The sequence below is a fragment of the Leuresthes tenuis genome, unplaced genomic scaffold (assembly GCF_036924035.1).
Source record: "Leuresthes tenuis unplaced genomic scaffold, fLeuTen1.0.hap1 SCAF_23, whole genome shotgun sequence".
Classification (NCBI taxonomy): Eukaryota; Metazoa; Chordata; class Actinopteri; order Atheriniformes; family Atherinopsidae; genus Leuresthes; species Leuresthes tenuis.
In genome coordinates this window covers 19,320,279-19,338,156 of record NW_027325377.1, presented here as the reverse complement: position 1 = coordinate 19,338,156, position 17,878 = coordinate 19,320,279, and the positions used below count along the sequence as shown (strand labels likewise).

General features: G+C 38.5%; 1 protein-coding gene across 5 annotated transcripts in view; it reads left to right on the top strand.

The window, feature by feature from the left end:
• Positions 1-17,878, top strand: part of iqsec3a (IQ motif and Sec7 domain ArfGEF 3a) — a 102,179-nt gene that overhangs the window by 49,558 nt on the left and 34,743 nt on the right. For all 5 annotated transcript variants that reach the window (XR_011909961.1, XM_072377536.1, XM_072377539.1 and 2 more), the window contains 2 exons: positions 4,759-6,050; positions 17,355-17,516. Coding sequence is in view for 4 of the 5 variants with exons in the window: in XM_072377536.1 (XP_072233637.1) it covers positions 4,759-6,050; positions 17,355-17,516 (1,454 nt within the window). In the remaining variant the exon portion in view is untranslated. The remainder of the gene's footprint in view (positions 1-4,758; positions 6,051-17,354; positions 17,517-17,878) is intronic.

Genomic DNA, 17,878 nt, shown 5'->3' with positions numbered 1-17,878 from the left:
ATGAATCTGTTTTTCGGCATTTACCAGTTTATGTCAGGTGAAGTATCAATCGAGAGGACAGTATTAAATGTCAGCATGACCTATCAGTCCACACAGACAACGTGTTGGTGTCTTCTTTGATATGCCAAAGCATGAAAAAGTTTGTGTGTACATGTGAGATGTCATACAGTATGTGAGTGAAATAGCAAGAAAAAGTCCACATTTGGAAGTGGCAGGATTGGTGATATGATATTTACATTCCTAAGCCAAGGGCACGGGGTGCTTTATGTCACTTTCCAGTAAGGTAAAGCTGATTGGCTTAGAAAAGATCACAGTTAGGTTTATCCTTCTTAAGAAATTAAAAACGATTGTTCTTTCTTTTGTGATGAGGTCATACAACAATGTGCAGATTTCCCGTTTAGGTGAGGCAAAACTTCACACTGACAAGCTATACTGTGATGGGACCTCTTTTCCACGCATCAATATGACTGTAGACTGCATCAGTGATTTGCTTGTGTGCATTTATGTTCTTGTGTGCCCTAAATCTACAGCCAAAAACTGATTAGCTGAGATTGGAAAACATAAAGATCAAAATATGAGCAAAAAAACTCCCTATTAAGCAGCAACTACTCATATATAATTTGCCATTGTACTAACTAGCAAGTAATCAACAAACAAACGAGCATGTTTCTATCACAATGGTTTTAAAATGTAGATTCTTCAAAGTGACAGGGTGCTTCTGAGTGTTGCTTACTTTATTAAAAAAAACAGTATACAGACAAAAAAAGAGAAGGAGAGAGTAGTCCCAGTGCATGACGCCAATTTAACCCTGATTCATGCATGCAGTTGTTCAGAGGAGGAATCATATTGTGCATCATGCATAATTATTTCTAAGTTTAATTGTGTGGGGATCTTGAATATTAGGGAGAAAATTATCTCTGAATTTTCCCAATGTGGGTGACTCAAGCCAATTTAGAGGGAAAAAAAACAACCTGTCAGGATTTAAAAATTCTAGTCGTAAGGCGTAAGAAGGAAAATATGTCATTCAAAATCTGATGAAAAATGAAGTGCTGTGTATTCCTGTTTTGGCTGACCTTTTGTTATGAGCTGCATATTCATTTCAAGCACAACATTTTCAGACTGAAATGCATTCTTTCCCTAAAGCCCCTGGATATTAATGTTCCATAAAAATGAAGAACTATACCTGACATCCCAAAACTGCATGAGCTCCCACTGCTCAAAAATATTTTAAATGTACAACTAATGTGTAAGCTACTCTTTTCCTCTTCATCATATCTTAGAAACCTAATCTACTTTCCAGCTTTAAACTGAGCTAAGTACATGCATGCATACAGGATTACATATTCAAATGTCTTTCACTTTGTACTCATTTGGCATTGTAGTATTACTCTTCTCTGAATTGTGCTGCAGTATTTCTTTTACTGTTTCAAAGGGGAACATGAGGTCAGCATGGTGCTGATCTGCCTGTCAAAATAGATTTAGAGACAGTGGTGGAACACCATTCTCTGAAACCGCTATCTTTCTGGAATAATCTCCCTTTTCATCAGAGCTTAGTGAAGTGATCAGAGGTAGAACTGACAGGGAGCGAATGGGGGGGGCAATGCCATTCTCAGAGCGGTCATCTGTCTCACCACCTTCCCTTCGACACCCTTGTTTTTGCCCTCTTTTGACCTCTGTTTACCCATCTTAATTTTTTCTTTCTTTACATGCAGTACACAGGCTCAGTGGATGAATATTCTAGAACAAAATGTTCATACTATAATCACTATGACCATGAATATTACAGTGAATGGCAACTCAACACATTAATGAAGAATTTCTAAATATTAATCTTGCTATTAATAATTAAAAAGTGAACAGAGATGTGATGGACTTGGCAACTCTCATCAAACCCAAAAAACAGAGCTTGGATTTTTATATATCTTTCTGGACCACAACTCTACCATTCTGATTAACTCTCATTGGTCTCAGCACAATTAGAGCAGCAGTGGACAACCGTTTTGAGTAACTATACATGACTGGAAAAAAGAGCACACAGACTAAGTTGATTTCCATGTTGATTTACTGCAGACCAAAAGTGAGCATTTAGGTGGAAAAACTCATATTTTCCTGATGAGTTGGTGGAGACCAAACATTGCTAAAGGAGGATAAAGAAGACACCAAATTAATGACCACATTGATTTAACATATAAATCATTAAAATTTCTGTTTTAGTATGAACACATATCAACCAAAGTTTTATATTTTGTTGACTTGATAGTTGCATCATCCCAAGTGTTTCTAAAAATGTTGCAATCCAGAGAAATGCCTGATTCCGTTCGCATAAGGGTAGGTGCAGGGTTAGCTCACCAAGGCACGCCCGCATCTCAGCATGTACAACTGACATCTGAGTTTATGTAGCTCACAAGTAGCAGCATATCACATCTAGTGGAGACAACGGTTAAAAAGGGGATCGTTAGGACATAACCGTGATGTAAAGCAATGCAGATATATGGACACAACAGTAGCACTGCTTGACCCTCGGCCTGACAATTTCACAGCAAAGAGAAATGGAACATGGAACGATGAAAGATGTGTGCAGAAACTGGCGATTATCCCATAGGAGCCGTAAACTTCCTGCTTTTCGGAAGGTTAACTGAAATTAGCATATCAAGTCAAGGACAAATAAGTCAAAGCTGGAATGACAGGAAGCCTTGTTCTGTTGTGCTGCTGTTCAGCTCTGTCTTTCTTTGGAACTCCTCTGTTGCTTATTAAAATGGGTGATAAATACAGCAACCTTAAGAAAAAAAAGTGAATTAGGAAACAGAGCAGAAGTTGATGGCAGTGCTGTTGCCATGCTATCCTTCACAGCACTGTGGAGAAAATTGGTGTACTAGCAGACAACCTTTGAAAGTTTGGCATCAAACCGTGTCTACTTTCGTTGCTGTTTTCTTTTCCTAGTGTTTCCTTTTCTTCATCCATAACGTCCCTGTTCAATCTGGTGGACGTTATTCCATCTGAGTGGCAAAGTGTATCAGATGCACATTCTAATAAAGAAAGCAACATGACCCAAATACTTTATTCATCTTCCCCCACCCAGCTTATGAGGAGGGCAAAACAAACAAGCTCAACTGCTACATTTAATCAAACTGAGCCATGATGATGGCTCTTTCTTGCATTCAAGGTCACCTCTGTAGTGTTTGTTGGCAGAATTTGTTTTTGTGAAGAATACCTTTTTGAATATGGAGGTCAGTCATATTTACAGTGATTCATGTTTAAAAAAAAAAGAAAAAAAGAGGAGCACAGTTATGGCGATAAAAGTGGAAACAGGACAGAACAATCCAATTTAAAAAGTGATGAATATATGAATATTCAGGCAAAGTTCAACCAGTCTACAAGAGCTGACAGCTACAGAGAAGACGCAATCCGCAGATACAGTAGCTGTAAACTAGTGTTCCATTCAGAAACCACCTTAATATTCTCAGTACGTTTCACGTTGCTTGCAGAGGCTCTGCAGAGGAATGTAAATGGAGTAGATAAGATGGATTTTCAGTGTCATTCCACTTTTCTAAAGAGCTTTGTCGGAGATTTCGTTCCTCCATGACAAGGACAGAGGCTTGCATGTGGTTGAGCTTGCCACTTATCACAAATTGCAAACCCTCCAGCCATTATAGCCTATCAGTGTTTTTTTCTTTTTTTCTTTACAAGTCTGCATGAGGTGGTTTGGTGACTTTGGGCTGAAGTGAAAGCAGATTTGCATCTGAAAGTCACAACTTGATCCTCCTTGGTCATTCGATCGCATTTCAGTTGACAAAATTAATCCTCATGATACCTGATACAAGAGGTTGGCTTAAATCCTTAAAAAAAAACAGGAGAAAACATGAAAGATATCTGCTTCCTAAAATTAAATGCTATTCAACTTTGAAGATACACTCCAATACAGGATGTATAGAATGTATACTTGTTTGTGAGCTGGGACTGCTATTATTTCAGATTTCAAATCTCCTCCACATTCATGCCTTTGATAGAGTTAGAACAGAGACAGAATTATATTCATTGATTTTGACTGAATGACAAAGATCTCAGAGTGACTTGAGAACATAAGCGCTCATTCTTGGCACTTCCAAACATATCCACACCATGATTGTTCTGGGAAAGTCAAAGAGGTCTCATTTAGTGTATGTGCCAATGCCAGATGAGAATGGTCATATTACATCTCTATCCATTTCCCCACAGCATTCGAGCAATTTTTCACAGGCAAGATTAATTGCTTGTTCAGCCTCAGACCATTTAAAGTTGTGTGGAGGACTTCTCTATGGAATTTCGGCAGATTTCAAGCTGTATTTGCAAAGGAAATTAACAGTTTGTCTAAATGGCCCAAGTCACCTATTAGTGCGCTTTTGCACGCAGACTAGAAGTGTATGACTTTGTGCTATGGAAACTAATTATTTTAAGGTTGATTATTTTGCACCCACACTGCAAATGTTTTTCAAACTGACTGTTTTAACACTTACATCTTATTATCTTTCATTGCCAGCAGAAACAGACAAAAAATGTAGATGTCCAAAACAGAGAACACTCTCTTCTTGGCAACATGGGTGTTTTTGTTCTGTGTATCTAAATTGACTGGCATCCATCACTGTCACGATTGATTGAGGACATATCCATTACCATAAAAGTTGATTGTTTTGTTGGCTGTGAATTATTAATTAGTTAAAAAAAGTGTAATCCATTAATTCAATATTTCCTGTCTGTATCTCTTTGTCTTGTCTTTTTCAGATCGAAATGTTAGAGCACAAATACGGCGGTCATCTCATCTCCCGCCGTGCTGCCTGCAAGATCCAGACTGCCTTCCGCCAGTACCAGCTCAGCAAAAACTTTGAAAAAATCCGCAATTCACTTCTGGAGAGTCGTCTCCCTCGACGCATCTCCATGCGCAAGGTCCGTGTGCAAAATACGGAGGGTTTCTCTGCTGAACGGGCCCTGGCAGAAGGCTGTAGTTTGGCAGGCATTCCACTGGTGCGCTCACCATCTCTGCCTGTCACAGTTGGTGGCACCCTGACCGACCTGGAAGACTCATTCACTGAACAGGTCCAGTCACTTGCAAAGTCCATAGATGATGCACTCAGCAACTGGAGCCTGAAGACCATGTGTTCACTGCAAGAAGGTGGCACCTATCAATTTAGTGCTGACTCTTTCAGTGCAGCACCAGCCACAGGGTTAGGAGGGAGTGGAGAAGGAGGTGGCATGGGAGAATCAACAATCCAGCAAGGTGTAGTGGACCCAAGTGACCTGTCAAGAAGCGCGAGCAAACTGATGATGGCTTTTCGAGATGTGACTGTGCAAATTGACAGCCAGAACTTTAGAGTTTCATCTTCAGTCATGGAATCATCCACTTCAGTCACTCTTGGCAGCTGCATCCAACAAGAAGGAGCTTCCACCACAACCACTTCTACAACAGCAAACTCCACACCAGCCGCTGTCCCACCCAGCCTCTCACAAGAACCCACACCTCCCTGTCAAGAGGCCTCAACTGAGCCCATAGATCCCCCACCACCACCACCACAAGAACCCCCATCACTCCCAGAATCAGAGACAGAAGGAGGAGAGCAGGATGTTGAATTTCCTGCCCCACCTCCACCTGAAGAAGACATAGGAGATGAGGAACAACCTCCCATGACACCTCTGGACAAGATGGCTGCCCCTCAAAGCCTTGAGGAGGTTTCAGTGATGGCACCACCACCACCCCCGCCTCCACCAACAGAACCCCCTCTTGCTCCTCCACCACAGGAAGCTGTACAGTTAGGGAGCTCTGCTTTGGTGGAGCCTCTTGACGTTAAGAGGTGCGGCTCTGAGACAGCAGACAACAGCTCAGAGCAGATGAGCAGCAGCAGCACGTCGACAGAGGCACGCTCAACATCTGAAGCCTCATCCAAGGAGGCGCTACAGGCCATGATCCTCAGCCTGCCACGCTACCACTGTGAGAACCCCGCTAGCTGTAAATCCCCCACGCTGTCCACAGATGTCATGCGAAAACGCCTTTACCGCATCGGCCTCAACCTCTTCAATGTGTGAGTGGTTACTACAATTTCACTGATTCATGTCCGATCAATATTTCAAGAGATCAAGGTGAGTTTGTGCTACTAGTTATGAATCACTGCCAACTGCTTATCCATGATTAACTATACTGAAACAATTATTGGCACCTCAGATGTGTAAACAAGACAGAGCAGTGTAATTCATGTTTTTGAATTAAGTTTAAAACAATAATGTAACTAAATTAAAATTTCCTAAATTTAAATTTCCTTTTAAAACATTGAAGGAAGGACACTTTATTTGCACACACAATTCAACAGAATTGTACTTATTGGGATGTTTATCAGGGGATTGTGGCTTTACCTTGTGAAGATAAAAAAAAGGGCTGGACATATTGGCCTACTGTTTTCTAGTAATGTCTGTTATATTCATTCAAATTTAATTTCAAATGAAGCTTGAAAATTAAGAAAATTTTGAAAGAAGGATGACAGTAGCTATTACAGATATATAATATTATATGTAAAATGAGATTTATGAAACAATCCATACTTTCATCCCTTCGCCACATGCACCTAAAGTCTGATTTGAGTCTTTGGACTGAAAAGACCAAAGAAAAGCAAATTTTTACTCACAGATCTCCATTGTGCTGAGAGAATGAATAGAGTGAAGCCAGAAGTACAAAGCTTAAGATCTTTCCTCTCAGTGAGACACACGAGCACAAGGGCTAAAAGAGAGGGGGTGAATTACTGAGACAGAAGTGTGGGATTGATTTGTAAGAGGAAAATGTAAGACATTTGAGTACCAGGCTGGCATGAGACAAGATGGGGATGTTGGTACAGATATATACCCAGACATGGTGGTGATGAAAGATGGTGGTAATGAGAACTATCTAAGCCCAGTGATTCTTAGCTGCTGTGCATGTCAAACGTTCATTTTTCGCACAGCAGATACTGCATGGAAATGACATTGCCGACAGCGGCAGAAAATGGATCAGTGCTCAAACAAGAAACCTTTTAAGACATGGGACAAGAAACATGACCAGATTTGTCAGGGTGATGGAGGAAATGTTTAGTGCCATTTAAACACGAGTAAATGTTCTTTGCAGCTTTAGTCAGACTTGACAGCACTGAAAGAACCAAAAGCTTGGTGGACATGGTTCAGAAAGACCAGAGGTCTCTGCCAAAATGACATCAAAATCGCATCCTGCTGGTGCTCAGCTGTGTCTCCTTCAGCATTAAGGCAATGACTAGAACTCTGAAAAGAAGCTTTTCAGACACCATCTCATGTTGAATGTTGGCTTCTTTCACTCATCATCCTGCAGCAGGATTGGTACATGTGTCTCAGATTTAAGAAAGGTGCTATGTACCAATAATGCAAGTGGAACAGCAGCGTTATATGGCCTTACATTAGCCTTATTAATCTAAAACATTATTTTGTAGAGAAATGATCATAAGTAAAGTTGCTATGATATATCTACCACGATTAAGTGCAGACGTAATTGATTTTTTTGGATTTTCTTTTAAAGTGTAACAGGATTATTGTTACGTTACAAAAACTGGACTCATGATTCATTGTGAAGAGATATTAGCAGCAGATCATTTCCCTCCTGGAAAGTGACCTTGGGAGTTTGCTGTAGCCCTTGTAGGCAGACTTAGAGTGAATAATGTTTGTAATGAACCTAGCTCTGGCTGAAACGTTAATGGAGACTTAGATAAGATGTCTGATCAGTCATAAAGCATAGACAGCGAAGATAAGCAGAGGTTCTGCGTTAAAGCGTCAGACATTATTACGTATTACGCATGTTTATATGTGAAACAATCCAGGTTCGTGTAAAACTGATATTCTTGTATTCCTGTCACAGCTCCTTATTTTCCTCCTGCGGATTCATAGTGAACAGAAGTAAAAACATTGCCCACTGTCTTGAGAAGTTTATTTATGTTTGCCGCTTTTCAGTCTTTCTGAATCCAAATGCACTGTCTAGTCAAGAGTGACAAAGTCAAAACCAGATAAGACATGCTCTAGACAGGTGTAAGTAGTGAAATGGCAGCAGCAAGTGAAAGGAAGAAAACATGTTGCCATGGTGACAACAGAACATGGGCCCTGTAACAACTAAACCTGTTACGTTTATCTTCTTGAGAAAAGACATCAAATAGTCGTGCTTTCATTTTCATTGTACATAGTTTCATGAGCTTTAACTAAATTCATATTAGAACAGTCAAAATTAACTTCTTAAATTCTTCTTCTTCTTCTTCTTCTTCTGAAAATTCTTCTTAATGGATTAATGTAGGTATGTGCTGTGAATGTGACTCTTGGTCTGCCCCGTAATACAGAACATAAAGAAGGAATGTAACCTAATCTTGCATGGCAAGCTAGAATAGTTACAGAAAAGGATCTTTTCAATGGCAAGTTCATCTTCAAAACCATGCCAGATGGTTCTCTAAACAAGATGAAGGTTGTCTGATTATCTAACTGCTAAGCTATTTAACTTCAGTCAGTCAGCAAACATGAACTTCATTTGTATAGCACCTTTCCAGCATCTGTGTCAATCAAAGTGCTTCAACCAAAAATCAACAGAAACAAAAGAAAAGCACAACCACATATTTTCAGATATAGAGATGTAAATCTATATCAGGTGGAGTTACCCCTCACAACAGAGCTCGTTGAATTTTTTAAGGATTTTGGATTCCCATTAAACAAATGTTTGGGCCACCTCTTTGCTGGAAATGTGCTAAACATCGAACAGCACGACTGGAAGGAACCCTAACCCTATCCCTAACCCTAACCCTAACCCTAACCCTAACCCTAACCCTAACCCTAACCCTAACCCCCTATGAAATAGGGAGATTTACCATATACTCCATTAGTTTTTCATTATCCTAAATGATACATATAAAACACCCTACTTATTCTGATAAAGTAACTTTTCTTCAAGGAGAAGACAAGAGATAAAAAGATAAAAATCCCAAACTCTGAAAGCTTGAGGTTATGGTTGTAGAGGCAAAAACTGTTTGCTCTATGGTGAGGAAGCAAAGACAATAATAAGTCTCCTAAATTTAAGGAATTTATTACAGAATGATAAATCAAACTAGAATGAACAACCAGCTATAATCATCAAACAGAGTCAGAGACCAAGTCTCACTATTCGGCCGAATAGGGTATAGCATATTTCAACTTTCAAGAGTCTGGACATCCCACTGATTCTAAGATCAGTCCTTTTATATAGTGTTGACCATGTACACATATTTGTCCAGACAGTTCAAATTCCATCCAAGTATAGAGCAGGTTGGAAAATCAACCATATGACATTAAGCATTATTTGCTCGAGCAGTTCTGCTATATAACAGTTCAGGGAAAACCAAGTGTAACACATAAAAGAAAGAAAACTAATTTCCCATTACAATGGTCTGAGTGGCAATCAGAGGAACTAGCAGCTAAAGAGAAAAGGAGGCAAAAAGCAGATATCAGGGGCAGGGCATAATCCAAAATTATGCCAATACTGCAGTGGAATTTTCTAATTTGGACAGTAGAAACAAAAGAATTAAAAAAAGAATAAATGATCAAATATGAGTCAAATAATCCCATCCATCATCGATGGTGGTATACTAAGGTCATTCAATTAAATAAATAAATTAATAAATATGGGAATATTAAAGTTGATTACACTTTGCAAGAGAGTCATGTGAGAAGTGAATGTCAATTTAAAAGGTGGACTTTGACATGATAATGTCAACCTGTACATCTGATTTTGTAGGTTTGCACTCTTTAGTCAGAAACTTGCTTTGGTTAGGTTTAGGTATTTAAACTACTTGGTTAGAATTAGGAAATCATAAAGAATGCCCTTTTTTCTGAGATGCTATCTCAACAGAGGACACAGAACATGGCACTGACATGAAAAGGACATTCTGAAAAGTCATGTAGAAAAATCCTCAAAAATAAGATCATTATTTTACTTGACCATTGCTTTGTTTTCTGCATTAGACCTGTGCTTCAACTTAAATACTGCTGATATAGACAAATTCATAAAGCATAATAAAATGCATGGAAATTATGTAGGCTTTAAATACAGAATTCAGCTTGATAAACAGAAATGAGAAAGACAGCCTGGAAACAGAGTGGGGTAGAGGAGAAAAAAAAATATGAAAACAAGGATAAAATGAAAAAAAGCATCAATAAAATTAAAGATTTAAAAAATAAAACAGAGAACAGGTTATCACAAAGGAACAATGGAGGAAATTGGAAAGAGAGAAATAATCCAGTTACATGGCACATAAAAAGTTGAGCTGATTGGTAAGAATTTGTAAGAACTAATTCAACTGCTGAAAGTCATGCGTGTAATTAAAAGTTCCTTCCACGTTCTGGGAACTGAACTAATAAAAAACTTTTTTTTCCTCCCTTGAACCTCAGTCATATCTGTGGGGGCTCTTAAATACCTTGCACTGAAAGAAAATATAATCTTTGACCTTGGCTGCAAAAGCATTACCACACCAAGATATTGACCCAGTTGAACCATCTCACAAATTCACAAGATTGGACCTCATAAAAGATACATTATCTTTTTTTGCTTCTACTGCCAAGCTCTGCAGTGGCATAGAAGCCCACAATAAAGCCGATTAGTTTGACATTGAAAACAAAAGGAGGAACGAGCTGTGCACCCAGTGAAGAGGGGGAGCAGAGGAAATAATTTGACTGTACAGTTCTGTCAAATTTTGTACTTTCGCACACACTATTACTTTATACTGTGGCAGGTTTTAACCAGAAAAGATAACATTAAATCTAAAACTGCAGCAGTAGAAAGGACAGTCCATTAGCTGTGTTGAGACCCCAGCTTGTTGACATGAGTTTGCGGTTTTCACAGGACAGCAATGGAAAACCCATTATTTGTTTTATTGATGGTGGACCTTTGAGCACGATGTGTTAAAGTGCAGTCTAACTCAGGACACAAATACACACACAAATACACTGTTAGAAGTTTTAAGCAACTATAGAAAATGAAACAAAGCTAACTGGATGACAAAACAGGAGCTTGATAAAACAGAACCTTCAGAAAGTAGTGAGGGAAAAAAAATGGAGGTTTACTTAATACTGCTGAGGACAATCAGGTTAATGGAGGCAGGTGTGCTGAGTGGGAACAAGGAGCAGGTGTGATGAGGGACAATCTGAAAACAAGAAAGAAAGTAACTTTGGATATCTTAATTCAACATTAAGAATGAACTACATACATGACTGAGACTAAGAATAAGAATGTAAAAATCCTCATGACATTATGCTGCTTCAACCCTTTTACAAAGAAAGATAAAGTTATGTAATGTAGGATTTTGTGTGATTCTGCAGAATCTCTGAAGCACATTCAATATAAATACATTGTAAAAGTGCCCTGTGAAATAAACTTTAATGTGTGTGCTTAATACATCCCTAAATGCCACTATTTTGCCATCTAAAAAACCAAGAAGTCTCTTTATTTAATGGTATTCTAGGGCTTGTAATTTACTGAATGTAGGTAGAATGAAATAAATGAATATGAATGGCTTTATCATATTCTTATTATTTGTAACTATAAATTCAAACAGATCTGCTGTCTGTTTTGTCTTCTCTTCTATGTTGAATGGGGCCATAATTTTAAAAGAAATTAGCATCATGTCATTGTAAGATTGCAGCTCAGAACATAAACTTATTGTTGCCTATCAGATCCTTTTCAATTGTAAAGCACATCTGCACTGTCTTACTTTATCAGAACTGAAGGCTATGTCAACGTATACCCTGTCAATGTGCATTTAAGCGTTTTTCACACGTCCAGTTCAATCACTCTACTCTAAGAAGCAGCTGGGGAAGCAGACAAAAACTGGATGGAGCATTCATTTGTTCAGAGGGTAATTCTCACAAATCATTAGAGGGTATGACTATACACGATTCTGCTGAGTGTTTCATGAAAGCTCCCAGTTGGATTACAAGATTCTGTGACTATTTAGGTTTCTTTTTTCTTTTTTTTCTTAAATGACAGGTTCCGGAGCCTGTTTGCAAACCCTCTTCTCATTACTTTGATCAAACACCTTGAAATTTAAGCTGACTTTGAATAAACTTACTAAAAGGAAAGAGAGAGATAGAAAAAGAGAGTAAGAGAAAAGAAAAAAAGGGACAGAGGAGGAAATCGGGCTTGAGGCTTATTAGTTCCACCAGTTCATATCATCTCTCTCATACCTTTGCTGTTGTATCCTTTGCATCTTAAACAGGGCTGTTTGCTTTAGGCTATAACGTCGGTAATGCTTGATCATGCAGACAGAAAGCTCACACACGCACACAGTTAAGAAATGTAAACTGTGTGTATGTGTGTGTGTTGAGCCATCTCTGCAGATTGTAGGAAAAAGGGAAGAGTAGAAAGTTACCTAAAGAAAGGAAAATCCGGTGTTTTTGGTATGTGTGGGCATGCATGTATGTACCACCCTGAACAAGGATGGAAAGACGAACAGCAGAGGGATGGAAATGAAGTGTAGAAGCAGAAGAGATAAACTGAAAGAGACAGAAAAGGCCAACGCGGGGAAAATGTTGAGAAAAAAAAGTTTTCACCTTGAGGGTGGCTGGAATGACAATGACTCCATTTTGAGGGTAGGGTGTGTGTCAAGGACACAAACATCAAACAAGGGAGCTGCAATGCCAAACCCTTAACCAGTAATGGGCAAATACAGAGGTGAGGTTATATGACATTAATTGCAGATTCCTAAGTAGATTTCTCATCTTGCATGCATGACTTTTCCCAACTAATACAGATCACTCAGACATCTCCATAATTCACTTTTCAATTTCATACATTTTAGAGTGGTGAACACATTGATTAGATATTAGCGCAGCTTGTGAAAGACTCCAATCGACTCCTCGTCACACATTAAATGGAGCTCCATCAGAGATTTATGAATTACATAAATTTAAGCGTGAAGAGTGAGCATGGGAAAGAGACATCTAAAAACATATGTCAAGTGGGGCTAATTAACACAGCAAAGTATACTGAACTCTTCCAGGAGGATCTTGCCCATCAGGAGTCAAGAGCTCAACAGAAAGCTCAGAGTGTGTGTCTGTGTGTTTAGCAGTAAGTACTGGGCACTTATTTTAAGATACACAATCCTTTGCTGTCTTAACATTCTGCTGTTAATGCTAATTGAACCAGCACATCATCACAAACTCTGAAATTCAGATGGCGGAAATATCTCCAATTTCTCACAGAACTTAAAATCGTTTTACCCTCATTTGCTCTTGATATTTAAATGTATACGAGCCTGTGTACTACTCCTGTTTCCAGAAGCACTTGCAAACTCAGACTATACAGAACTTCTAGATTTGCAGGATGCATACATTCAGCATTGAAACAATAAACTAGGTTAGTGCACAGATGAATAAGCAACAGCTGCAGCAACGCAGATATCATTTAAAGCCCTTAAATCAGAGACCTTGGATACTTGATTGCATTTGTGCCCAACATGACCTATACAGCTCAACTCTGTATTGCATCTTGGGTTTGGGTAATGAAAATTTATGAGGACAGGCACATCTAACGGTCCAATTAAATGCAGGATACATTAAAACACAGTTCTGATGTGCAGCCACCGCACAAATCTCCATTAACAATGAAATAGAGAACCAGTAAAAATTAAAATCAAGGTGGTGAAGGACGAATTTATTAATGACAGTCAATGAAGATGATGTTAAAAAAAAAATGTGTGTGTCATTAGATTGTAAGAAAAGTGCCGCTAGCTGCTAATGTTGGTTGTTGTTTATGCTCTTGTTCCCTTTTCATTCTCTGTAGTCCATGAGGCAAGAACTCATCAACATTTTAGAAAATGCTACACAAAAACAGAAAACTTGCATGGCAGATAATACAAAATATAACAAGGACAATAAAAGATAGATGTCACAAAACACAATTACAAACCGCTTCCCCAATACATCTGTTAGCACAACACTGCCAAACACATTCCTCGAAATATTTTTCTTTAGTGAAAATAATATTTTTTTTTGTTTTTGTCAATATTGTCAAATGTTTCCTGTTTTGTGTTCTGCTGGGTTTTTTGTGTGGTGTTGTAGTGGTTTCTGACATATTGTTTTATTTATCACTATTGGGCTCCCAAACGGAAGGCATATAATGCCTGGCTTTAGCTATGAATCACAACCTCAACTTTCCTACTGAAATCCTCAAAAATAACAGAAGTTTGGTATTTTTTGGTCAGTGAACAATTTATAAATGTTGAGCAACGATGATGATAATGAATATTGTTGCCACCATTTTAGCTTTTGACAACTAAAGGGAGATTAAGGAATTGCTCATTCAAAGCAGTTTTCTTATTTGAGTCTAATCAAAGAAGAAAGTCCAATTCACTTGGGGAGCAAAATAAAATAAAACCCTGCTTTCAGGCACAGACAAGAGAGTACAAGCATTCCGTGCTCTCCTGAAAATAATTACTTTCAGCATTTAAACAAAAAGTACAGTACAGGGGCAGTCTCCTTCAATGAAATCACTACACAGTTTCCCAGTCTTCACCCCTCTGATTGCAAATGATAATCACCATGTGCGATCCATCTGTTGTTGGGCAAACATCAGATGAGTGATATCTGCCAAATTCATTTGGCGAGACATCACCTTCAGCTGAGAGGTTGGGCTAACAGCTGAGAGAATGCTGAGGCATTTGTCACAGATGCTCTCCAGCAGTCCAACCTGCGTTCATCGTTCTTCACTCTACCATTCATGCACATCTGCTTTTATTTGGTCCATTTCCAGCCTCCTCCTTCTATCCTGCACTTTATCCTCTTCTCGTCTTACTAAACCCATTACCCCGATACACCCATGGTACACACTCTCCGCTCTCTTACGTAAAGGCTGTAGTTGGAGGCTGTATGAGGACTAGAGTGGAAAAGCTGTGAAAATAGTGGAGAAGTCTCCCTGGAAGTGATATCTGCATTTCATAGGATCATAAATAGTTGAAATATCAGTCCTCTTTCAGACCACATGTGATTTCTGTCATGCAGCTACATGAAATATGTTTTTTTTCTGAAGGATAAGAGGCAGGGAGAAATATTTGGAAAACAATGATTCATGGAACCCAATTAGATGTCAAGGTAATCTTCTAAAGGTATGATCTTGCAAGTTAACCTCATCGCTCAGCAGATGTTCATATGGCCTGCTCCTACATTTAAGACATGCAGTTTCAGAAGAGGTTGTATGTTAGGTCAACACACATCTCAGGAAGGTTGAAGACAGCAGTCGAGAAGTTTTCATCTGAGACATGGTGTAAGCTGTACTGATCCCAAGTTCAGTACTGGGACTATAAATCAGACAGACGGCTTTAAACAAGTCAGTCTAGTGCAAAGTCTAAAATAGGTTAGAAAAATTAATTGTTAAAAGTAATATAGGAAACAATATGCATCAGATGAGGTGTGAAAGTTAGCTGTACAAAAAATACCACTGTTCTATGATGTCAACACTACCCAACCGCTTCTCACTCAAAAAAAAAAAAGCAGATCTCTTCACCACTTGTCTCTGCAGGAAGCCCTGCATGTCTGCTACTAGTCATGTTGTAGCAAACAGGAATGGCAGCAAAACACCTGAATATATTAAACTGAGCAGAGGTTGTTTTTATTGTTTATTAATTCACATTCATTTATTAAGAAATATATATATTCAGAAGTCCACAGATGATTTCGGTAAACAGCAGCTCATATTTACACAATCTGTTCACTCTGTGGATAAGTCACAAATAATGAGCTACATATTCACACATGATTGGGAGATTCTCTGTGTGAGGCATGTTCTGCCTCCTAAATGCTCTGGAGTGGGTAGAGCGAACAAGAGGTAGGACATGATACAGTAAGTATGTTCCGGAAATCTCATTGTTTTGCTTACAGCATCTTTAGGCTGGTGATGCTTCCTGCTTATCTGTAATGACTGTTTTTATTACATCATTACAACTTATATTTCGAGTTGCAGGTTAAGTCAGTATTCCAGAAAAACACCTTCGCTCTGTGATACAAGCATCAGAAAAGCCCAGTAGTCATCTGAAAATCCAACATGGTAGTTATTCTTAAAGATGGTTGTTGCATTTAAGATATCTTTTGATCCACTTTAAGATGTGGGAATTGACTTTCTTCTTGTAAGAGAGTTGTGTCAAAGCTCGGCCCCGTCACACAAGTGACATCAATGGTGTAAGACCCAGCATGGGGTTAAAGTGTGGGCAAAGTAGTATACACACTGTAATTGTAGTCTAATAGCTGTAATACTCACTGTAATTCTGGTGTATTAAAATAAATAGAAACACATTTCTAAGTCATCCATATTGGCAAATGGCATCCATATTCTTTCTTTTCCTTGGCTACCTGGCTTTTTTGGAAAAAGTAAAAAGATAAGATGCAAATATGCTGCTGTTATCACAAACTGAAAGAGTGTTTGTCTAATCTACAGCACTAATTTGGATGAAACTGCAATATTGATGAAATACTTGAAAATATTATACAAGCAAGCAGAAAACATTAAATATCTGCAAGCATCATCAGCACAAACACATGAGAAAAACTCCTGCTCTGTTTACACAGCGTCTCAACGGGACAATACCCACTGTTGTTGTTTGGGAGCTGGCAGGGTAAAGGCGTCAAAGCTATAGTGCATTTATACTGCTATCATTTTTCAAGATCCTAAAGGTAGGTAGGTAGTTACAATTTTCCAGTCATCCTGTGGTTTTGATTAACCTGGATGACCTCGTAATATCCCTCAGAGGAAACTTGAGATCTGTAATCTTTCAGAGTAAACAAATTAAACCCAAAAAAAATTGAATGAAAGTCAAACTTTGACTGAAGCATTTCTTGGATATCTCTCACTGCAGCAAACTGAAATAAGACAAACATCAGTCTGCACATACAGTCAGGGATTTAAATCTCTTTCCCAATTCAACTTTTTATGAATCCAGAAATATCTTCAAAAGACACAGTGTGTCTAGGTTTTCAGTTGCTGTGAATGAATGTTGTTACTCAGCATAGAGTGCATACAGAAGAGACTCATACCGTGCAAGAGTGTACAGCAAGCACCCAAGCTACTGATGTTCATATTCATTTTTTTTATCATCTTGTTCTCTCAGCAGAACAATAAATAAATGAACACATAAATGAAACAGGTCTGCGTGTAGATTATATAGGTATAAGTCACAATAAACTGCTAACCTGAGATATTTGCTTCTTGTTGTTTGGTATGTTCTAGAACAAATCATGTGACACTGTATTATTAGGATTTAAAATAGCATGTATACAGCTTTAGACCACTGCATAAGTTTTTTTCATTAATTCCTTTTGTTCTCTCTTATTCGTTGCAGAAACCCTGATAAGGGCCTTCAGTTCCTGATCTCACGTGGCTTCATCCCAGACACACCCATCGGTGTAGCCCACTTCCTATTACAGAGAAAGGGCCTGAGCCGACAGATGATTGGAGAATTTCTTGGAAACAGCAAAAAGCCCTTCAACAGAGATGTCTTAGAGTGAGTGCTTTTTCCTGAAATTGTGTAGGGTAAATCTCAAAGTACATACTCTTGTTTCTATAAGAGCAGGTGTGAACAACAAGCCTGGATTCAATAGGGGGTGAAGCAAAATTAGTATTTTAGCGTTATTAATTACATGCTGTGCACAGATTGAATATTTCTTAAACTTTAGATCCAATCATGTTAAAGAGACATCTTATTATATTTTTGTTGCAGTAAACAAACGTGGAGAAAAGCTGAAAGATTCACAATTCAGTTATAATAGTAAACAACTATAAGCCAATATCTGATTTTTTTATTTCCTTACTCATCCCTTTCAAGAGTTGCAAGCATGTTTACTAAATATTTTGGCTGATTGCACA